Raw genomic sequence first — 21,380 nt, 5'->3', positions numbered from 1 at the left:
AGTACAGTCGCTTCCACATGCCATGTTAGTGAGTTTCAAGCTTTGCCGGTCCATCTTTCTCGTGGAACCTTCTTCCCAGTCTAGCTAGTTCTTCAGATCCGTACACCCTTTCTTCAGAAAGTGCTGCCACCTTTTTACATGGGTCATAGCATTGCACTTCCATATTTCTTTCTCCCCCACATCCATCCAAGGAGGCGGAGGATTATACAGGTTGGACTGGCAACGTGCCCTTTGTTTCTATATTGATAGGAAGAAGAAGCACCCCACTGATGACTAGGTGCTCATTGGTTTTGCCGGTGGCAAGAAAGGAAAGCCTGTCTGAAAACTGACCATATCCCACTGCATTGTTCTTTGCCCTGGATGCTCCCAAATACCTCAGGATTCACTCCTCTTGAGTAAAGGCTGTGATTATAGCCTTGGCCTGGATGCTCCTGTCATGGACATCCACTTGGCCACTACATGAGCTTCCGCTCATACTTTCTATTTTATCCATTCTTAGATGTGCTTGAAAGGCCAATTTGGCCAACTTGCCCATCAATTCTGCAGAACTTCCTGGTGTAGATCCACTCCTCAGGCCGATCTACTTTCGGGGAGAGGGGATGTTTTAGAATTTTCAAAAGGTAAGCAATCTTCTGGAGAAGTATCCATCAAAAAATAAGTTGTTTACCTTCTATAACTTTATCTACCCAAAGATTCCCCACTGTCTGCCTGCCTCCCGTTCTATAGACATTCGGAAATTAATGAGGTTCCGAGTTACATTTGCTCATTGCCAGTTGTCACATCAGTATCTTCAGTCACGTGTCTGAGAGCACTGAAAAAGAAGGAAATGTAAAGCCAGCATGCAGGGGTAGCGCCTACATGCAGCTTCTTGTTCTCATGGGAGGGGCTATTGAAACAGTACTGGATCTAATCTTCTGCTTGGAAGGATGCCAAAGTTGAGGAATTTGCACATTGATACCCACCAGAAAGAGCATTACTGAAGGTAAGTAACTAATTTGTTTATTGGAAAATGTATTTCTGTGAACCCTTTGTAGAAAGATCCCACATAAATATTAGTACTGAGCCGGCCACACAAACCTCTTTATCATCCTAAGATTGTGCAGTGATCATTTCCAAGTGATTTGCATCATTCTAACTAAAAATGTAGGGCCATATTATCAAGAAAGGGCGATACATTATCGCCGCTTTTATCGGCAGGAAGCTGCCGCTAAAGCGGCGATAATGGGCTTGATAATATGTCCTTGTGAATTCCCATAGAAGCCCAGGTTCTGGTGTTAACCTGGGCTTCTATGGGAATTCACAAGGGCATATTATCAGGCATATTATCAAGCCCATTATCGCCGCTTTAGCGGCAGTTTCCTGCCGATAAAAGCGCCGATAATGTATCGCCCTTTCTTGATAATATGGCCCAGAATGCTTGTGCAAAAATGGACATGGGACTGATGCTAAAGGTTTTTTTCCAATAAGAATAGTTTATTACACACTGGTGTTGCACAAGATATAAACATGCAAACGCCACAGGAGCACTTGTTAATGGTATGTCTTCCTCTTTGCTAGGCTTTGGGCTGAACAATTATAAAAATGATTTTGCAATGAGGTAACAGCTGCAAAACTCCTTTGTCAATCGTAAAGCACTTTGGGGCAGATTTACAAGCCCCTTGCACCACTTTTGCGTCACTTTTCCCATGTTAAACGTGACGCAAAAGTGGCGTAAGGGGCTTGTAAATCTGCCCCTTTCTCTGCAATAATTGAGACTGCATCGCAAGAATCTTAACCCTCTGACCCAAGGCTTTATTCAGGCAAGGCAATGGTGAAATGCTATCAGGAGCTTATCATGACAGACAGGGTTTAGAACAGGAACAGCCCGCATATTCCCATTGATTTACTAAGACTAGAGTGCTTTGGTTAGCTTTTTAGGGTAACAGATGCCTCTAGGTAGGAAGTATAGGATGGAGAGGGAATTGGGGGCTAATGGATTTAAAGATTTAATGCAATACCCTGTGGGTGCAGATCTGGGTGTACGTGATGCTCTGTAGCCCCCCTTTCCCTACAGGAAGAAGTACATGACAAGGGTGTTCGCTATCTCCAATATTGCTCGCTTTGATCATAGAGCCATTGACAGAGTGGGTCAGCAAAAGACGCCCAACTCATAAGCTTTCAGTGGAGAGATATGGCAGATGACATGTTGCTTCTCATTCAGCGGCCAACCTAGGTTGACACCGCTGTTACATGTTTCTGGGGATGCATTTGGATCACAAGTAAACTGGTGAAAGTCACCTATGTACAAGTTACCATCGCTCCTCCACACTAGCTGATACACATCCAACTACATCTACACAGGGATCACTTTAAATATCTAGATACTAATGTAACTCTAGACCAAAAGAGAAAGAACTGAACACTGCATCCTTGATACACCCCTACAAGGAGGGAACTGAAAGGACGGTCCTCTCTCCTCATCGCTACAATAGGCAGGTCAGACCTGTTCAAAATGGTGTCCCTTCCTTGATTCCTGTACACATTACAAAACTTCCAATTGCCAGTTTATTTACAGAACACAATTCATGGTTTAACATTTTTATGAGATCACGACCCGCAGGGTAGGACATTTTTGGAACATTGAATTTGAAGAGTGAGGGATACTGTGCGATTTCCCCTCTCCTCTGTGGCTTTGTTTCTCCCTCGCTTCCCACGGCTCCTCCCCCCCACCCCCATGAAGAATATGCAATGGCCCACTAATGTTTTTTACCAATAAAATAGTAACATCTTACTGTATGAATGGGCCACAAGACTGATATTGGGAAATATCAATCTTTTTTATTAATGAATTGACATTTTTTCTTAAAAATAAGAACATAATATACACAAGATAAAATGACTGTCACATTAATGACAAACAACAATCACATCACCATACAGTAACACATTCACACAACAATACATCATTGTAAACTAATGCTTCTAATGACTTAATCTAACTTCTGTCTCTCAAATCAGGGGGGAAAAAGTTCAAGATTATGTATGGGCAACACATCTTAAAGTTAATTTAATGTCACAGATAACATGATCACATAAATTGTGGCTTGAATTGTTGATCGGTCTTTATGAGATCTACGTGCGCTTTGGTGTAAAGGGCGCCTTCATCAGCAAAGCCACCCATAGGACTGTAGAAAGCCTGAAAAAGTAAGTGTGAGAAGTTGGCCTGATATATAATGTTCACTATTCTAGTGAGCACTTTGTATCAGTCCAAACAACCCTTATGGTGATTGGTTGTAAGTCAACCTTATAGACCAGCTATCCTAGTAGCGTGGATACGAGCAGTTTTCGGGCTAAACTCTAGAGGGCGTGTTAAGCCAGCTGTTATACCATCACATATACCCCTTGAACACCAAGTGAAAGGACACCACACAAGTGTTATGAAAATAAACAGTGTATTTATTTAGATCACAACAGCCCTGTACTCTTTATGAGGACAGGGTACTAAGCACACAACCAAACTCTTACGAAAATACTTTAAGTTGCACAATTTACACAAATGCCCGAGGGGCACGAAAAACCATATACTCTGAAAGTGGAATGCGAAATTACTAGCGGGTAAGTACTATACTAATAGCCTTTGGAATCGCTAGGTCTACGTTACTGAACCTTCAGATTACTAGTAGGAGGCCTAGGCGACTCGGGTGCAGAGTGTGCACTCTCACGATGGATGCGGGACAAAGTCTATGGTAGCTAGATTTCACAAAGTTAGTGTTCTCGGGCGAACCCGACTAGGTAGATCGAAAACGACAGTGGATCCTGACCCTTGGATAGTGAGGCTATGCTGGGGCACCGAATTGCCGAAGTTACCTAGCCCAGGGGCTGCAGCTGCATAGGTCTCAAAAGACGTCGGGAATCCTCGTAGACGAACCAGGAGCCTGAAGAAAGAAGTTGCTGGCAGGCGACCAGTGAAGATAGTTCGAGTGATCCAAGCCTGGATCGAAGATGGATGACACCTGAAAGCAGAGGGGACCAAGTTCGTGACTACTAGCCAGTAGTCAGAGGGCACCAGGAGGGCAATGGATGGTAGTCACCTCGACTAGGTGAGTGGGCGACGCTGGGCTCTGCAGTCTCACGGACCAGGAGGCGTTGTCGGCGACCAGGATGGAGGTGCGAGCTGTCCCACGATAGATGATGCTGTCGACGTCGCTGGACCCAGGATTGGGGCAACAAGTCTTGGCAAATTCAAGCCCACGCGGTGGACCTAAAATGGCGTCTGGTGTAGACCAGGAGGGTCCGGGGTGCTCCTCTTTTGGAAGGGAGCAAGGGCCAGTCTGGAGCAACCAGACCAGCAGTGGTGATGTCGTCGGGCGTCGTTAGGAAGGCCACAAGCCAGCGGGCTAGTAGCCAAACAACGCAGTGAGCAGCAAAAAGCAGAAGGGCCCCAGATCGTGGAGATGCTGGGGGGCTGGACTTCGGTGCTGGAGCTGCTCAGGGTCGGGGCTTCTCGGACCCCAAAGCACTCACCAGAGGATCCCTCGGCGGTTGTGCTGGATAGAAGTCGTGCAGTTCTGATGATGGCCGGTCCCTCGAGGTCTCGTCGCACCTACGGTTCTCAGCTTAGCTGTAGAGGTAGGTAGAGGTGCCAGGGAAGCCGGGTCTCGTCGTGCTGGTCGGTCGGATTCCTGAGGAAGGATGTGCAGCAAACCGCAGAGTTCTTAGATGGTGCCTGCGGATGCAGGGTGACTACTCCTTAGCCACAAGGGAGAAATCTTGAGAAGAAGTCGAGAGTTCCTTTCGTAGAAAGTAGTTTCTTGATTTTAAGATGATCTAATTTGGAAGGGTCCCCGCTCCTGCCTTTATCCTAAAGAAAGGGGTGGGTACGCGACTAGATCCTGCCCTAGGGGTGGGACCAGGAAGGGGGGTGGTTACACCCCTCTCCCATGCCGGACTTTCCCCAGGCCAGGGGCTGGTGTGCCCCTGGAACTGGTTCTAGCTGGCAGATGCGTAGTGAGCACCGGGGTGCCACTCTGCAGTCACCTTCCTGTAAAGCCCTGCCTACCCAGGATACACAAAACCCTGTCTGGGATGGTGCTAGCACCGCCCCTGACAGGAAACCCTTTGTCCAAGCTCTCCTCGCTGGAAGGACTCCCAGCAGCAGGAGGTCAGACTCGTGTCTGTGGTGGCAGCACCCATTTTGTGGAGCTGAGGCTTCAGTTAACTTTAACCGGGGTTCACAGTTACATACATGTCGTGTCCCTCTAGAAGGGTGGAATGCTAACCCCGTCGCCAGAATTGGCGAGGGGTTAGTATTCCAATTTGTATGACACCTTACTCGACATGTTTTGATAAAGCGATACCAAAGATAGCATTTAACCGCGAGGATTATAATGCACTTAAGAGTATATGGTATGCGTTATCATGGAACAGCTATTAGGACTTGGTTCCGCAAGCTGCAAACGGGCTCAGCTCATGCCAGAGCACCATCTCACATGATTCCAAGCACTCTGCCTTCAGGATTGTCAAGGCCTGCCATAGGAGTGACTGATAGGAATCTGTGTGACCATTTTTAGGGTTAGATATAGGTATACTATATCTAAAGCAAGGGGTGATTACACCACCTTGCCCCAGCTGTCGTGCAGCCAGTTGTGTCAGATTTAGATGGCCATCCAGGGGTGGTATAATACATGCTGCAGCCCCTGGTAGGCCCTGGGTACACCTATGCCCTGTGTTACAGGGTCTGATAAGGTGGCCCAGTCCCAATTGGATAATGCACCTAAGGTACACATGTCAATTTAGTGAGAGAACAGCTAGGCTGTGGGTCTGATTGGCAGGCCCACAGCCAGAGAAAGTCGTAAACCAGTGAAACAAAAGCAAAACATCTGGGTGATCATAGGATTGCAGACCCTACTCTCCTACATGACCCCCCCCCCCCCCATAATTTGGGACAATAAACTAACCTTGACCAGGTGAGTCTTCTTGCTCTAAGTGGAAATACCTGGAGAGCCCATCTGCATTGCCATGATCATTGCCAGGTCTATGCTCCACTGTAAAATCCATCCCCTGTAGGGAAATGGACCACCTAAGTAGTTTGGGGTTTTCACCCTTCATTTGATTTAGCCATAAGAGGGGCTTATGGTCGGTCTGAATCTTGAAATGAGTGCCAAACAAGTATGGCCTCAGTTTCTTCAGGGCCCAAACCACAGCAAAGGCCTCCCTCTCAATAGCTGACCAATTTTTCTCTCTGCGGGTCAGCCTTCTGCTTATAAAAGCAATGGGCTGGTCTCGACCATCAAAATTCAGTTGAGATAGAGCAGCTCCCACACCCAACTCAGAAGCATCTGTTTGGACAATGAATGGTTTGGAGTAGTCTGGACTCTTGAGGATAGGTGCTGTGCACATGGCCTGCTTTCGGTCATCGAATGCTTTTTGACAGCCTGCTGTCCACTGAACTTTCTTTGGCATTTTCTTACTTGTCAGTTCATTAAGTGGAGTCACAATTGATCCATAATTTCTGACAAACTTTCTATAGTAACCAGTCAGGCCCAAGAAAGCTCGAACCTGAGTCTGGGTGGTTGGAGGAGCCCAGTCCCTGATTGACTGTATTTTGCTCTCCAGTGGCTGGACTTGGCCTCCACCTACAAGGTGGCCCAAGTATACAACCTGTGTCTGCCCTATCTGGCACTTTGTGGCCTTGATAGTGAGACCTGCTGCTTGCAGTGCCTCTAACACTTTCCTCAGGTGGACCAGGTGATCCTCCCAGGTGGAGCTAAAGACAGCAATATCATCAAGATATGCTGCACAGAAGTCATCCAGCCCAGTGAGAACATGATTCACCAACCTTTGGAAGGTGGCAGGTGCATTTTTCAAACCAAGGGGCATTACCACAAATTGATAATGCCCACCAGGGGTAGAAAATCCTGTCTTGGGCTTGGCATCCTCAGCTAACCTGATTTGCCAATACCCAGCTGTCAGGTCAAATGTACTTAAGTAGTTGGCAGAAGCCAATCTATCTATAAGCTCATCTGCCCTTGGTATTGGGTGGGCATCAGTCTTAGTGACTGCATTGAGACCCCTGTAGTCTACGCAAAACCTCATCTCTTTCTTACCACCCTGGGTGTGAGGCTTTGGCACTAGAACTACTGGACTAGCCCAAGGGCTATCTGAGGGTTCAATGACTCCCAACTCCAACATTTTCTGCACTTCTGTTTTGATGCAGTCTCTAACATGATCAGGCTGCCTGTAGATTTTACTCTTGACTGGCAAGCTGTCACCAGTGTCAACCTCATGGGTACACCAATTGGTTTGACTGGGTGTTAGAGAGAACATATGCCTGAAGGATTGAAGAACTTGTTTGCAATCCTTCTGTTGATGTTCAGAGAGGCTGCCACAAAAGACAACACCATCCACTGATCCATCATCAGGATTCTGAGTGAGCAGGTCTGGGAGAGGGTCACTCTCTTCCTCCTGTCCCTCATCTATGGCCATGAGCAAGCTCATGTCTTTCCTGTCGACATATGCTTTGAGCCTGTTAACATGGAGCACCCTGTGGGGGCTCCTGGGAGTTCCAAGGTCCACCAGGTAGGTGACCTCTCCCTTTTGCTCAAGAATTGTGTGGGGCCCAGACCATTTGTCTTTGAGTGCTGCTGGGGCCACTGGCTCCAACACCCACACCTTCTGTCCAGGCTGATACACAGTCAGGACAGCCTTTTGGTCATGCCAAGCTTTTTGGAGTTCTTGGCTGGCCTTAAGGTTTTCAGATGCCTTCTCCATATTCTCAGCCATCCTGGAGCGGAGACCAAGTACATAGTCCACTATGTTGGTTGCAGGCTTTTTGAGAGGTCTCTCCCATCCTTCCTTCACCAAACACAGGGGTCCTCTTACAGGATGCCCATACAAAAGTTCAAAAGGGCTGTAGCCAACCCCCTTTTGTGGGACCTCTCTGTAAGCAAACAGAAGGCAGGGTATCAGGACATCCCATCTACGCCTGAGCTTTTCAGGTAGTCCATGAATCATCCCTTTTAGGGTCCTGTTGAACCTTTCAACAAGCCCATTGCATTGTGGATGATAGGGTGTAGTGAACTTGTAGTTGACACCACATTCCTTCCACATAGCAGTTAAGTAGCTTGACATGAAGTTTGCACCTCTGTCAGAGACAACCTCCTTAGGGAAGCCCACTCTGGAGAACACTCCAACTAGGGCTCTTGCCACCACAAGTGCTGTAGTGGTCCTAAGGGGAATAGCTTCAGGATACCTGGTGGCATGATCCACTACCACCAGTATAAACTTGTGCCCTGATGCTGTCTGGGGTTCCATTGGACCAACAATGTCAATCCCCACTCTTTCAAAGGGCACCCCACCACAGGCATTGGTATAAGGGGGGCCTTTGTTGTGCCACCTGACTTACCACTGGCTTGGCAAGTGACACAGGAGCGACAAAACTCCTTGGTATCCTCATTCATGTGAGGCCAGTGAAAGTGTGAGACAAGCCTGTCCCAAGTCTTTGTCTGGCCTAAGTGTCCTGCTAAGGGAATCTCATGGGCCAAGGTAAGAAGGAAACCTCTCTGAGACAAGGGGATAACCAGCCTCCTGGCCATGCCAGGCTTGGGGTCTCTTGCCTCAGTGTACAGGAGTCCATCATCCCAGTATACCTTGTGGGTACCTGTGGCGTTCCCAGCAGTCTCAACAGCAGCCTGCTGTCTGAGGGGTTCAAGGGAAGGGCAGTCTAATTGTTCCTTCCCTAGGTCTTCTCTTGAGGGTCCCCCTGAGCCCAGAAATTCAACTTGATCAAGTTCAAATTCTTTAGGCTCAGTTTCCCTCAATTCCTGTAGGTCAGCCTCCTCTGAGACTTGATCCTCAACCTGGGGCAAGGGGGAAGGCGATGCCTTAACCCTACTGCTCTTCTTCTTGGAAGGTGGCTGGTCCATTGTTCCAGGATCCAGCACCTGTTCAGTGGGGCATCTTCTGGCCTGTGACCTAGTCACAGCAAGCACATGTGCTGGCAAGCCTAACATCTCCATGTGAGTCCTATGCTCCACTTCTGACCATTGTGATGACTCCAAATCATTGCCCAACAAACAATCCACTGGGAGGTCTGAACTAACTACAACCTTCTTTTGGCCAATTACCCCTCCCCAGGAGAAAGCAACAATTGCCATACTATGACTGGTAGTGACATTGCTTGCATTGGTCACCAGGAAATCTGTACCTGGCATGATCTGTCCAGGGTCCACAAAGTTAGGTGTCACCATTGTGACACTGGCACAAGTGTCCCTATAGGCCTGAGCCATTTTTCCATTGATAAAAGGTGTCTGTCTGTATTTGCCCAAAGTATTGGGACTGACATCAGGGGATATATCCACATCCCCTGTACAGACAAGGACAGCCTGAGTGAGTGTGCCAACTAGGTTGTCATACCCCTCAGAACCCAAGGTTAACCCAACTAAACCCTTGGGAGGTGCACTACTACTGCTGGCTGTACTAGGGGGCACAGGTGCCTTAGGGGCAGCAGTAGCAGGAGTCTGCCCTCCTTTCTTGGTGCACTCACTAAACCAGTGAGTTTTACTTTTACAGTATTGGCACCACCTTTTTGACTGGTCTTCTTGATTCTTCTTTTTCTGGAAGCCTGACCCCCACCCTCTTTGGGTTGTTGGGGACCTGTTGAAGACTTCTGGTCATTTTGTTCACCTTTAGAATCTTTACCCTTCTGGTCTGCTTTCTTCTGACCACCCTGGTTCTGGCCCTGGTTTTGCTTAACCCTTGTTCTGACCCATCTGTCTGCCTTCTTTCCCAATTCTTGGGGAGAGGTCAGATCTGAGTCAACAAGGTGCTGATGCAACAACTGGTTCTGACAATTGTTTAAAATCTGCTCCCTCATGATCAGATTGTACAATCCTGTATAATCAGTAACTTTACTGCCCAGCAACCAGCCCTCCAAAGCCTTAGTGACACAATCTACAAAGTCAGACCAATCCTGAGACTGAGTTTTCTGGGTATCCCTGAACAGCAACCTGTACTGCTCAGTGGTTAGGCCAAACCCATCAATCAGTGTACTCTTCAGGACTTGGTAATTATTAGCATCCTCAGCTCTAGTAGTGAGGAGCTTGTCTCTACCTTTACCTTCAAAGGAGAGGCACAAGATAGCTGCCCACTGACTCTTGGGGACACACTGTACAGTGCAGGCCCTCTCCAAAGCAGTAATCCATTTGTGGATATCATCCCCTTGTTTAAAGGGGGGCACTATCTTACTCAGGTGTCTAGTATCTAAACTCCTGTTTTCCCTTGGGGGAATGCTGCCACCAGTGGGATTTGTCCCACTCAATTCTTGCTCTCTAGCAAAGGCAAGTCTCTCTTTGGCCAGGGCAAGTTCTTCCCTTTCAGTCCTCAGATTGACTTCCCTTACTTTGGCTTCATACACTCTCCTCTGAGGGGATGTCATCCCTCTGTGAGAAGAGGCCTGAGAGCCATTGGTTCGAATGGATCTGTTAGAGCCTCTGGATAGAGACCTAACTCGTCCATTCCCAATGTTAAGCTGGCCTGAGAGGGGCCCCAGGGGTCTCCTAGTACCATTCTCATGCCTGCTTAAGTTGTCCCTAGTTAGCTGGCTAACTATTTCTGGACCTTTGTCTGCCTCGTCCTCAGATGGCTCTAGATCCTCATCCTCCTCTTCACCTTCTGCTGAGAGATGGATAAGGTCAGGGTCACCTGTGGTTCCCTCTAGGGGGGGCATATTCCCATCTGGATGAGAAGGATCTGTGTTACCAGCCCTCCTAGCATCATAAGTCTCTAAGAGACCAATCAGAAAAGGAATGGTAGGGTTTGAACCCTGTTTTAGCTTCCTGGAGGTACACACTTGTCTCATCTCCTGGAAGCTAAGTGCTGCATATCTGGACATGACCTGTGGAGGGTCAACTGACACAAGGGGAGACTCAGAGTTTCCTCCTTTGTCTGACATGCTGCTTTTCTAGTGTGGTGTAAGTGATGCACCTACCTACACTATATGTTTGCCTACTGATCCCTTGCTAAGAGTTGTAGCCAAGGTGTGCTAAGCCTTGAGGAGCTACAACAGCTGGTTCAGTAGAACTCAGAGTATTCTAAGCTAAGTTATATGTACCTGGAGTACTTATGTGATCTTTCACAAGATATTCTTAGGATACGTGTGGTAAAATAACAGCAAGCTCAAATCCCAACCGCTGCTCACCAATGTGAGAAGTTGGCCTGATATATAATGTTCACTATTCTAGTGAGCACTTTGTATCAGTCCAAACAACCCTTATGGTGATTGGTTGTAAGTCAACCTTATAGACCAGCTATCCTAGTAGCGTGGATACGAGCAGTCTTCGGGCTAAACTCTAGAGGGCGTGTTAAGCCAGCTGTTATACCATCACATATACCCCTTGAACACCAAGTGAAAGGACACCACACAAGTGTTATGAAAATAAACAGTGTATTTATTTAGATCACAACAGCCCTGTACTCTTTATGAGGACAGGGTACTAAGCACACAACCAAACTCTTACGAAAATACTTCAAGTTGCACAATTTACACAAATGCCCGAGGGGCACGAAAAACCATATACTCTGAAAGTGGAATGCGAAATTACTAGCGGGTAAGTACTATACTAATAGGCTTTAGAATCGCTAGGTCTACGTTACTGAACCTTCAGATTACTAGTAGGAGGCCTAGGGGACTCGGGTGCAGAGTGTGCACTCTCACGCGGGATGCGGGACAAAGTCTATGGTAGCTAGATTTCACAAAGTTAGTGTTCTCGGGTGAACCCGACTAGGTAGATCGAAAACGACAGTGGATCCTGACCCTTGGATAGTGAGGCTATGCTGGGGCACCGAAATGCCGAAGTTACCTAGCCCAGGGGCTGCAGCTGCATAGGTCTCAAAAGACGTCGGGATTCCTCGTAGACGAACCAGGAGCCTGAAGAAAGAATTTGCTGGCAGGCGACCAGTGAAGCTAGTTCGAGTGATCCAAGCCTGGATCAAAGATGGATGACACCTGAAAGCAGAGGGGACCAAGTTTGTGACTACTAGCCAGTAGTCAGAGGGCACCAGGAGGGCACTGGATGGTAGTCACCTCGACTAGGTGAGTGGGCGACGCTGGGCTCTGCAGTCTCACAGACCAGGAGGCGTTGTCGGCGACCAGGATGGAGGTGCGAGCTGTCCCACGATGGATGATGCTGTCGACGTCGCTGGACCCAGGATTGGGGCAACAAGTCTTCGCAAATTCAAGCCCACGCGGTGGACCTAAAATGGCGTCTGGTGTGGACCAGGAGGGTCCGGGGTGCTCCTCTTTTGGAAGGGAGCAAGGGCCAGTCTGGAGCAACCAGACCAGCAGTGGTGATGTCGTCGGGCGTCGTTAGGAAGACCACAAGCCAGCGGGCTAGTAGCCAAACAACGCGGTGAGCAGCAAAAAGCAGAAGGGCCCCACGCAGATCGTGGAGATGCTGGGGGGCTGGACTTCGGTGCTGGAGCTGCTCAGGGTCGGGGCTTCTCGGACCCCAAAGCACTCACCAGAGGATCCCTCGGCTGTCGTGCTGGATAGAAGTCGTGCAGTTCTGATAATGGCCGGTCCCTCGAGGTCTCGTCGCACCTACAGTTCTCAGCTTAGCTGTAGAGGTAGGTAGAGGTCAGAGGTGCCAGGGAAGCCGGGTCTCGTCGTGCTGGTCGGTCGGATTCTTGAGGAAGGACGTGCAGCAAACCGCAGAGTTCTTAGATGGTGCCTGCGGATGCAGGGTGACTACTCCTTAGCCACAAGGGAGAAATCTTGAGAAGAAGTCGAGAGTTCCTTTCATAGAAAGTAGTTTCTTGATTCAAAGATGATCTAATTTGGAAGGGTCCCCGCTCCTGCCTTTATCCTAAAGAAAGGGGTGGGTACGCGACTAGATCCTGCCCTAGGGGTGGGACCAGGAAGGGGGGTGGTTACACCCCTCTCCCATGCCGGACTTTCCCCAGGCCAGGGGCTGGTGTGCCCCTGGAACTGGTTCTAGCCGGCAGATGCGTAGTGAGCACCGTGGTGCCACTCTGCAGTCACCTTCCTGTAAAGCCCTGCCTACCCAGGATACACAAAACCCTATCTGGGATGGTGCTAGCACCGCCCCTGACAGGAAACCCTTTGTCCAAGCTCTCCTCGCTGGAAGGACTCCCAGCAGCAGGAGGTCAGACTCGTGTCTGTGGTGGCAGCATCCATTTTGTGGAGCTGAGGCTTCAGTTAACTTTAACCGGGGTTAACAGTTACATACATGTCGTGTCTCTCTAGAAGGGTGGAATGCTAACCCCGTCGCCAGAATTGGCGAGGGGTTAGTATTCCAATTCGTATGACACCTTACTCGACATGTTTTGATAAAGCGATCCCAAAGATAGCATTTAACCGCAAGGATTATAATGCACTTAAGAGTATATGGTATGCGTTATCATGGAACAGCTATTAGGACTTGGTTCCGCAAGCTGAAAATGGGCTCAGCTCATGCCAGAGCACCATCTCAAACGATTCCAAGCACTCTGCCTTCAGGATTGTCAAGGCCTGCCATAGGAGTGACTGATAGGAATCTGTGTGTCCATTTTTAGGGTTAGATATAGGTATACTATATCTAAAGCAAGGGGTGATTACACCACCTTGCCCCAGCTGTCGTGCAGCCAGTTGTGTCAGATTTAGATGGCCATCCAGGGGTGGCATAATACATGCTGCAGCCCCTGGTAGGCCCTGGGTACACCTATGCCCTGAGTTACAGGGTCTGATAAGGTGGCCCAGTCCCAATTGGATAATGCACCTGAGGTACACATGTCAATTTAGTGAGAGAACAGCTAGGCTGTGGGTCTGATTGGCAGGCCCACAGCCAGAGAAAGTCGTAAACCAGTGAAACAAAAGCAAAAAATCTGGGTGATCATAGGATTGCAGACCCTACTCTCCTACAGTAAGCATTTACTATTTTATTGTATATAGTTGCTCAGGGGTGCTATATTTACAATAGTAACTGAGAACAAGACCTTGAAGAAATGGAGGATTGAGAACGAGGAGAAGATGGCAGCACATCCACTCAGACTTATTCAGCTGAGCTATTTCCACAGGGTATGCCGCGATCTGGAGATACTGTGGAGAATGTGCAAAGCTCCAAATTCAAACTACCTAAGATGTAAAGAAGCTCTTGGAACATTTTACCATACTATGTGGGATTGCCCAACGATTCATAATTACTGTATGCAGATCAATGCAATAAGAGTCCTTGGGGGGCCCATATCTTTAGGCGCCAAGATTGGCCCACTGGAATGACAGATGAAAGGGGTGGTCCTACATCTGCTTGTACCTTATTGGAGATAGTTTTTTTGGGAAAAGCAGTGACCCTCCCACCGCTCCCCAACTCAGTGAGTGGACAATGGGGATGGATTTTTGTGCCAAAGCTGAATAAAATGTCTATAATTGCAGAGCATGTGTTGCCAAATATAAAAGGGACTAGGAGCCATGGTGAAAGTGGTCCCAGCTCTCCTAATTTCTCACGTTGATGCATAAGTTCAAGTTCAAGTTCAGAGATTTGTATAGCGCACTACTCACCCAGAGGGTCTCAAGGCGCTTGAGGGAGGGTGGGTGTATTACTTATCGAATAGCCAGGTTTTTAGTTGCTTTCTGAAGGAGAGGTGGTTCTGTGTGAGGTGGAGGTGAGTGGGGAGAGAGTTCCAGGATTTGGCCGCTAAGTAGGAGAAGGATCTTCCTCCCATTGTGGATCTATGGATGCGCGGAATTGCGGCGAGGGCTTGATTGGATGATCGTAGTTGGCGGGTGGGTGTGTAGAAGGACAGTCGTGTGTTGAGGCATTCGGGTCCTAGGTCGTAGAGGGCCTTGTGTGCGTGGGTGAGGAGACGGAATGTTATTCTCTTGTTGACGGGGAGCCAGTGGAGGTCTTTCAGGTGCCCGGAAATGTGAGCTTGAAGGGGTATGTCCAGTATGAGTCTGGGTGAGGCATTTTGGATGCGTTGGAGTTTTTTCTGTAGTTTGGCTGTGGTTCCGGCGTAAAGGGTATTTCCATAATCGAGTCAGCTAGTGACCAGTGCGTGGGTGACTGTCTTCCTTGTTTCGGTGGGGATCCAACGGAAGATTTTTTTTGAGCATGCGTAGGATGTTGAAGCATGAAGATGAGACGGCGTTGACTTGTCTGGTCATCGAGAGGGAGGAGTCTAGGATGAATCCCAGGTTACGTGCGTGATCTGTAGGTATGGGTGCTGTACCCAGGGCCGGTGGCCACCATGAGTTGTCCCAGGCAGAGGGGGATGATCCTAAGATGAGGACTTCTGTTTTGTCCGAGTTTAGTTTTAAACGGCTGTTCTTCATCCATTCGGCTACTTCTTTCATTCCTTCGTGTAGATTGGTTTTGGCGGTGTTAGGGTCTCTGGTGAGGGAGAGGATCAGCTGGGTGTCGTCTGCGTAGGAGATGATGTTGAGGTTGTGTTGTCGCGCGATGGATGCGAGGGGACTCATGTAAACGTTGAAGAGGGTGGGACTGAGTGATGATCCTTGTGGTACGCCGCAGATGACTTCGATGGCCTCTGATTTGAATGGGGGGAGGCGGATTCTTTGGGTTCTTCCGGCGAGGAACGAGATGATCCAGTCCAAAGCTTTTCCTTGTATTCCGACGTTGCTGAGGCGTTGTATGAGGATGCTATGACAGACTGTGTCGAAGGCGGCGGAGAGGTCAAGTAGGATGAGGACAGCTGTTCCTCCGTTGTCCAGTAGTGTTCGAATGTCGTCAGTTGCTGCGATGAGGGCGGTTTCGGTGCTATGTTTGGCTCGGAAGCCGGACTGTGAAGGGTTGAGGGATTTGTTGGATTTGAGGAAGGCGGCGAGCTGGCTGTTGACGGCTTTCTCAATGACTTTGGCGGGGAATGGGAGGAGCGAGATGGGGCGGTAGTTCTTAAGTTCAGTGGGGTCTGCTGTGGGTTTCTTCAGAAGGGCACTGAGTTCGGCGTGTTTCCAGCTTTCCGGGAAGGTGGCGGAATTGAAGGAACAGTTGATGACATCGCGGAGATGGGGTGCGATGATGGAGTCTGCTTTGTTGAAGATGTGGTGGGGACATGGGTCGGTTGGCGAACCTGAGTGGATGGAGTTCATCAGGCGGATGGTGTCTTCAGTAGTAATTGGGTTCCAGGCACAAAGGTTGTTAGGGTGCTGTTTTGGTTCGGAGGTGGGTGGAGTGGACTGTTCTTCGGACTGGTTTTCAAAGCTGTTGGCGATTTTGTTGTGGAAGAAGGAGGATAAGGAATCGCAGAGGTCTTGGGAGGGAGTGATGTCGTTGGTGCCTGCGGTGGGGTTGGTAAATTCTTTGACGATGTTGAATAGTTCCTTGCTGTTGTGGGCGTTGTTGTCGAGTCGATCCTTGAATGCTGATTTTTTGGTGGAACGGATCAATTGGTGGTGTTTGCGGGTGGCGTCCTTGAAGGTGGCCAGGTTGTCAGTGGTTGGGTTTTTTCTCCAGGTTTTCTCGAGGGTACGACATAACTTCTTGGATTCCTTAAAGGTCATCTTTGAACCAGGGAGCCTTTTTGCTACCTTGTTTGATTTGATGGTTTTTCAAGGGTGCTAATTCGTCAGCGCTGTGGGTGATCCATTGTGTGAGCTTGGTGGCAGCTTGGTTTGGGTCCGAAGATATGGTAGGAGGGTTTTTGTTAAGCGATGTGACTAGTTGGTCGGTGGTGATTTTGTTCCATTTTCTTCGAGGAATAGGTTGTGGGGGGTTGTGGGTCGTGGTCTGTTTGTAGCTGAAGTGGACGCAGCTGTGGTCCGTCCAATGTAGAGCTGTGGTGTGGTCGAAGGAGATGTGTTTGCTGGAGGTGAAGATAGGGTCGAGCGTGTGTCCGGCCAAGTGGGTGGGGGTGTCAACAAGTTGTTTGAGTCCGAGATTGGCCAAGTTGTCCAGAAGGGTGGATGTGTTGCTGTCGTTTTTCTTTTCCAGGTGGAAGTTGAGGTCTCCCAGTAGGATGTAGTTCTCGGAGGTGAGGGCATGTGGGCTGATGAAGTCAGTGATGTCTTCGTTGAATTGTGTGCGGGTTCCTGGTGGTCTGTAGATGAGGGTGCCTCTAAATGTGGTCCTGGGGTCGGTGTGGATTTGGAAGTGAAGGTGTTCGGCGGTAGCGAGGTTATCGTAGGAGCTGGTCGTGATTCGGATGGTGTTCTTATGGACGATGGCGATGCCTCCCCATGTCTTGATTGCATTCTTGCTGTCTTTCTTTACTACGCTGATTGCTAGATGACACTGCTATTGTCTTAGAGAAATGTCTGTGTATATGTGCTTGACTGGAATCGTCTTCATAAAAAAAATTCAAATGTGACTGACAGAAATAGTGATTTTGGAAATCACAATTTTAAATAGCCAAGATGTTCAAAAGTGTTAACCTTTTAATGCTACCAGGATACTTTGTCAAATACTAATATCTCAAAAACTACTGAATAGATTTACCCCAAACCACAAAAAACTCGCTATCTGAGTAAAGTTATAATTGTGTGCCAAGTTTGGTGAAATACATTCCGCTTTTTTTCCTGGAGCAGCGAGCATGGACATCTATTCACCAAAATACAAGGGGTAGCAGAGGTGAAATCACACACCTTTTGACCTTAATGACATCACAGGAAGTGCCATCATATGATCTTTGACCCCAAATGTCACTAGGTAGTGTGGTGTCACATGACCTTAATCCGGAAGTCATCTCAGTAATTGACATCCCTGAAGTTATGTAGTAACTGCATAACTAGTATAACACAAAAGAGACAAATGTCCATTTTAGATACCACCTATACTAAGGCACTGACATTATATTTGAAAGTGGCGGGATGTATTACTTACCAGACCCCTTCTAGGTGGGCTTTGGGGGTTCTCCCCCAGGAAACCTTTGAAAGAAATGGGGTCAAATTAAAAAGCACAATGGTTGGCCCCGCTCCTTTTGCCATGGTTTTCTTCCCTTATGCCAAGAAATATTTCAAATAAGCCAGTGCTAGCATTTTGCCTGGGAACCCCCTATGCCAACTGTTTTGGTAATAACTTTGGCACTGTTTCACTAATCTTGCAAGCCTTTTTGAAGAAAATAAAGTGCATCGTCTGTGGGTTCTTCGTGGCAAGTTTTGTGCAGATCTGTCACACGGGCCAAGAAAAAGGGGGTCCCAGAAGTACCAGTTAATTCCCATGAGTTTCTTCGCTCAGTTATGTTGAAAAAAACAGCTGGCAGAAATTGCATCAAGTTCAGCCCAAGGTAGAACTTTAGTCAAGGAAGTGCCTATTCTTGGTTAGTTTTACAATCTTTCAGTAATCTGTTCAGTAATTTTCAAGAAGTTAGTGTTGAAAAGGTACTCCAGTTGTGTATGAAGAGGTTACATTTAAAAGATATGGACTATTCATTTGCAGATCCTCCGCAGAGAAGCAAATCCCTCTAGGATTGACAAATCCAATTAAAACATTCAAGGCACACCATTGGAACTAGGGGCTCTTTCTCCCAGCATCCATTGCGTATTCACAAATCCGCCTGAAGATTCAAGAGTGTGTCATGTTCTTATACTGCCCTTACCCAATACGGTGCATGGAGCACGGTGTTGGGAAAAATGGAAAGAAAAGGCAAAATGTTGACAGCCAGTACCAAACCTGTTTTCTTTACCAATGCTTGTTTTCAGCCTTTTGCTATGGGCAATGGGGTTAAATGTAATGTATTAATAAACTTTGCAAAGAAATTAACTTTTACATATAAATATACTGTGGCTGATCATATACTCTAAATAAAAAGACATAAAACAAAACGAAATCCACAACGACACATATGAATACACTTAAAAATAATGACGTGTTCGTTTGTAACTGATTCTTTTGATGTTCCTAGTGACATGGAAGAAGAGGAGGAGCTGAAGAGGTCAAGCCCTGTGTTTGGTGCCAAGGAGGCCCAGGGGATGCAACGCAACAGCACCTCCAGTGGACCTGGACTGACAACAACACTAAACTGGACAATGTCAAAACAAGAAAAGGAAGAAATGAAAGTCAAGTTTGAACTAAACAAAAGTAGCAATGGCTTCACACAAGAAGAGCCCCTTAACTTCTGCAAATCATTCTCTGGCACCCAACATCACTGCACAACAAACAGCACCTGGTCCATAATGAACCCGACCAATTCTCGGCCCATTGGTCAACACATCAGTCAATTTCCAAACAGAGCAGCGAAGTCTTTCTACAGTGGCGACCAGAGTGATATAAATCCGTCATCCAATTGCCGGGTCCAGCGAGGAAGCTCGGAGCCACTGCACGCAGGTCTGCCACAGTTTGTTTCGGAGGGCTATGCCACAGAAGGTGTCAAGTTAGAGGGTGCACTGATGTCCTCCATGTACGATTCTGGGCTGCCTCTAGACATACCCATCAAAATTGAGAATGATTCTGACTCAGAAAGTGGACCTGATCTGTATATCTCCCCACAGAACCACATGTGGCAAGGGCAGGGCAGTGTGTTCAAGAAACAGCTGGTAAATTTGCCAGAAAGCTTCTATCTCAAGACTGAACCAGACCACGGTGACCACCAGTCTGCATGTCAAAGACCAAAGTACTTGCCCCACTTCCCACACAACGGACACTGCAAATCCACGCCTTCGCATTCCAATAGCGTAAACATCTGCAGGCCGCTCAAAGGAACATTTCACAAGGAAGTGACTCCATTTTGCCTTCAGAAATGTTCCTTTCTAGATAGCTTGGTTACCCTTTCTAGTCCGGACTGTTACAACAATCAATTCTACGGGTCTGGTTCAATGACGCAGAAATCTCTGAGCGATCCGAATTACAAGATGCAGTATGAGCTCAAAGGTCATGGCCTGGTTCAGACCATCAAGAGAGAGCCCTTGGATTCACCGCCATGGCCTGACCGAGAACCGAATGTGGTGAACACAAGCTTTGCAAAACACATGCTTCCAAATTACCTGCAGAATTCCATGCACCACAAGGCCACGGAGTTTGCATTCTTGCAGTAGCGTTTTATAAAGGAGTTTAATGCCTGTTTAGGGAAATAAATTGCACTATTTTAGCTATTTAGAGATCACATTGCTATGCAATCTCATTTGGGTCCCCAACAGCATGTTTTCATACACCTCTTAGCAATCGCTACCATGTAAATTATCTTCCATGTTGATCGGACACTGCCTTAAGGGAATACTATCTGTCTTAATGCAAAGGGCACCAAAAGAAGTAGCTGGTGCTTCCTTTGTGATAGTTTATAGTTTTTGTGTTTAATTTCTGGGTCTTTGATGCAATAAGTAGAAGAATTTCAACACCAGAATTTTCAAACACTTTTTTGTGTCTTAGCAACATCTTTGGGGCTGTTGTTGGTGGCTACAAGCAATAGGACCTTCCGTAACTACTGCCAAACCACAGAGGAGCTGAATTGCTTCTCCTTCCCGCTTCCTAGTTACTTGCAACGTTAGTACCAGTTGTGTCAATGTCAGTGCCTGAATTTTACAAGATGGCGGCTGCACAACCTCCATTCTTAGCTAAAGTACTCGAGTTCCTGAGGCACCCAGAACACGTCCAAACACAAGCTCCACTTCGCACCTGAAATTAATGCAAGCATTGTATTGCAATAATGAACTATTGAGGTAAGACTGACTCAATAAGGTCCCTGTACCCAACAATCCAGGGGTGTCATTTGATATCTTAAGTATTGCAGACATTTTCAGTCTCTCCCCATACTGTGCAATGCAGAGCCTTTGCAGGTTACAGCTTTAGTGGGGCGCGTGTTAAATTATACAGAAGTCAGACATAACAAGCGGTCTGGCAGATACCAGGCACTTCCAACAGAAAGCAACAATCTCCTGATATAAGAAACCCTGGAGTACAACCAGCATACAAAACATTTTAACGTACAATGATGGTAGGAGAACCAGTCAACCTAAGCTGATTGTCGTTTACATTATATTTATTTATGTCTAATCGATCACTGTCAAAGTCAATCAGACTAGCTTTGTCTTCAGCAGCGGCCCGTGCGGGTAAGCGCGGTGGGGCGGGGCAGGGGGGATGTCGACAGACTACGGAATAGGAACTATTTATTTAATTTTTCCTATTCCGTCGTCTGTCGACTCCCCCCTCCCCTCCCGCCCCACCCCACTGCCCCACCACCCGGGCCGGACTGGGAACCAAAACCGGCCCTGGCAAAGTGCTCGGCCGCCCCCCCCCTTCAAGGGGGGGTCCGGGGGTGCGGCTGAGCTCGTTGCCAGGGTCGGGCTTCGACCGATTTTGTTACAGGGCCGATTTTGCAGCAATTACAGCCCTGTAACAAAAACGGCCCCCTGGGGCCTCAAACCGGTCACCACCCATGCCGCGCACTGGGAGATTGCCCGGTGCCCGCAACGGCCAGTCCGGGCCTGCCCACCACGCTTACCTGCACGGACTACT

At 47.9% G+C, this 21,380-nt stretch overlaps 1 protein-coding gene across 1 annotated transcript in view; it reads left to right on the top strand.

The window, feature by feature from the left end:
* LOC147722732 (aryl hydrocarbon receptor repressor-like) overlaps nucleotides 1–20,751 on the top strand; it is an 831,322-nt gene extending 810,571 nt beyond the window's left edge. Inside the window, exon 11 of the mRNA XM_086966883.1 lies at nucleotides 18,835–20,751. Coding sequence (XP_086823009.1) covers nucleotides 18,835–19,963 — 1,129 coding nt within the window. The 3' untranslated portion in view covers nucleotides 19,964–20,751. The remainder of the gene's footprint in view (nucleotides 1–18,834) is intronic.
* The last annotated feature ends 629 nt before the right edge of the window (nucleotides 20,752–21,380 follow it).

This window comes from Lissotriton vulgaris, chromosome 4_1 (genome assembly GCF_964263255.1).
Source record: "Lissotriton vulgaris chromosome 4_1, aLisVul1.2, whole genome shotgun sequence".
NCBI classification, from domain to species: Eukaryota; Metazoa; Chordata; class Amphibia; order Caudata; family Salamandridae; genus Lissotriton; species Lissotriton vulgaris.
Note: the sequence above shows the minus strand (reverse complement) of the source record. Positions and strands in the feature narration are given on the sequence as shown.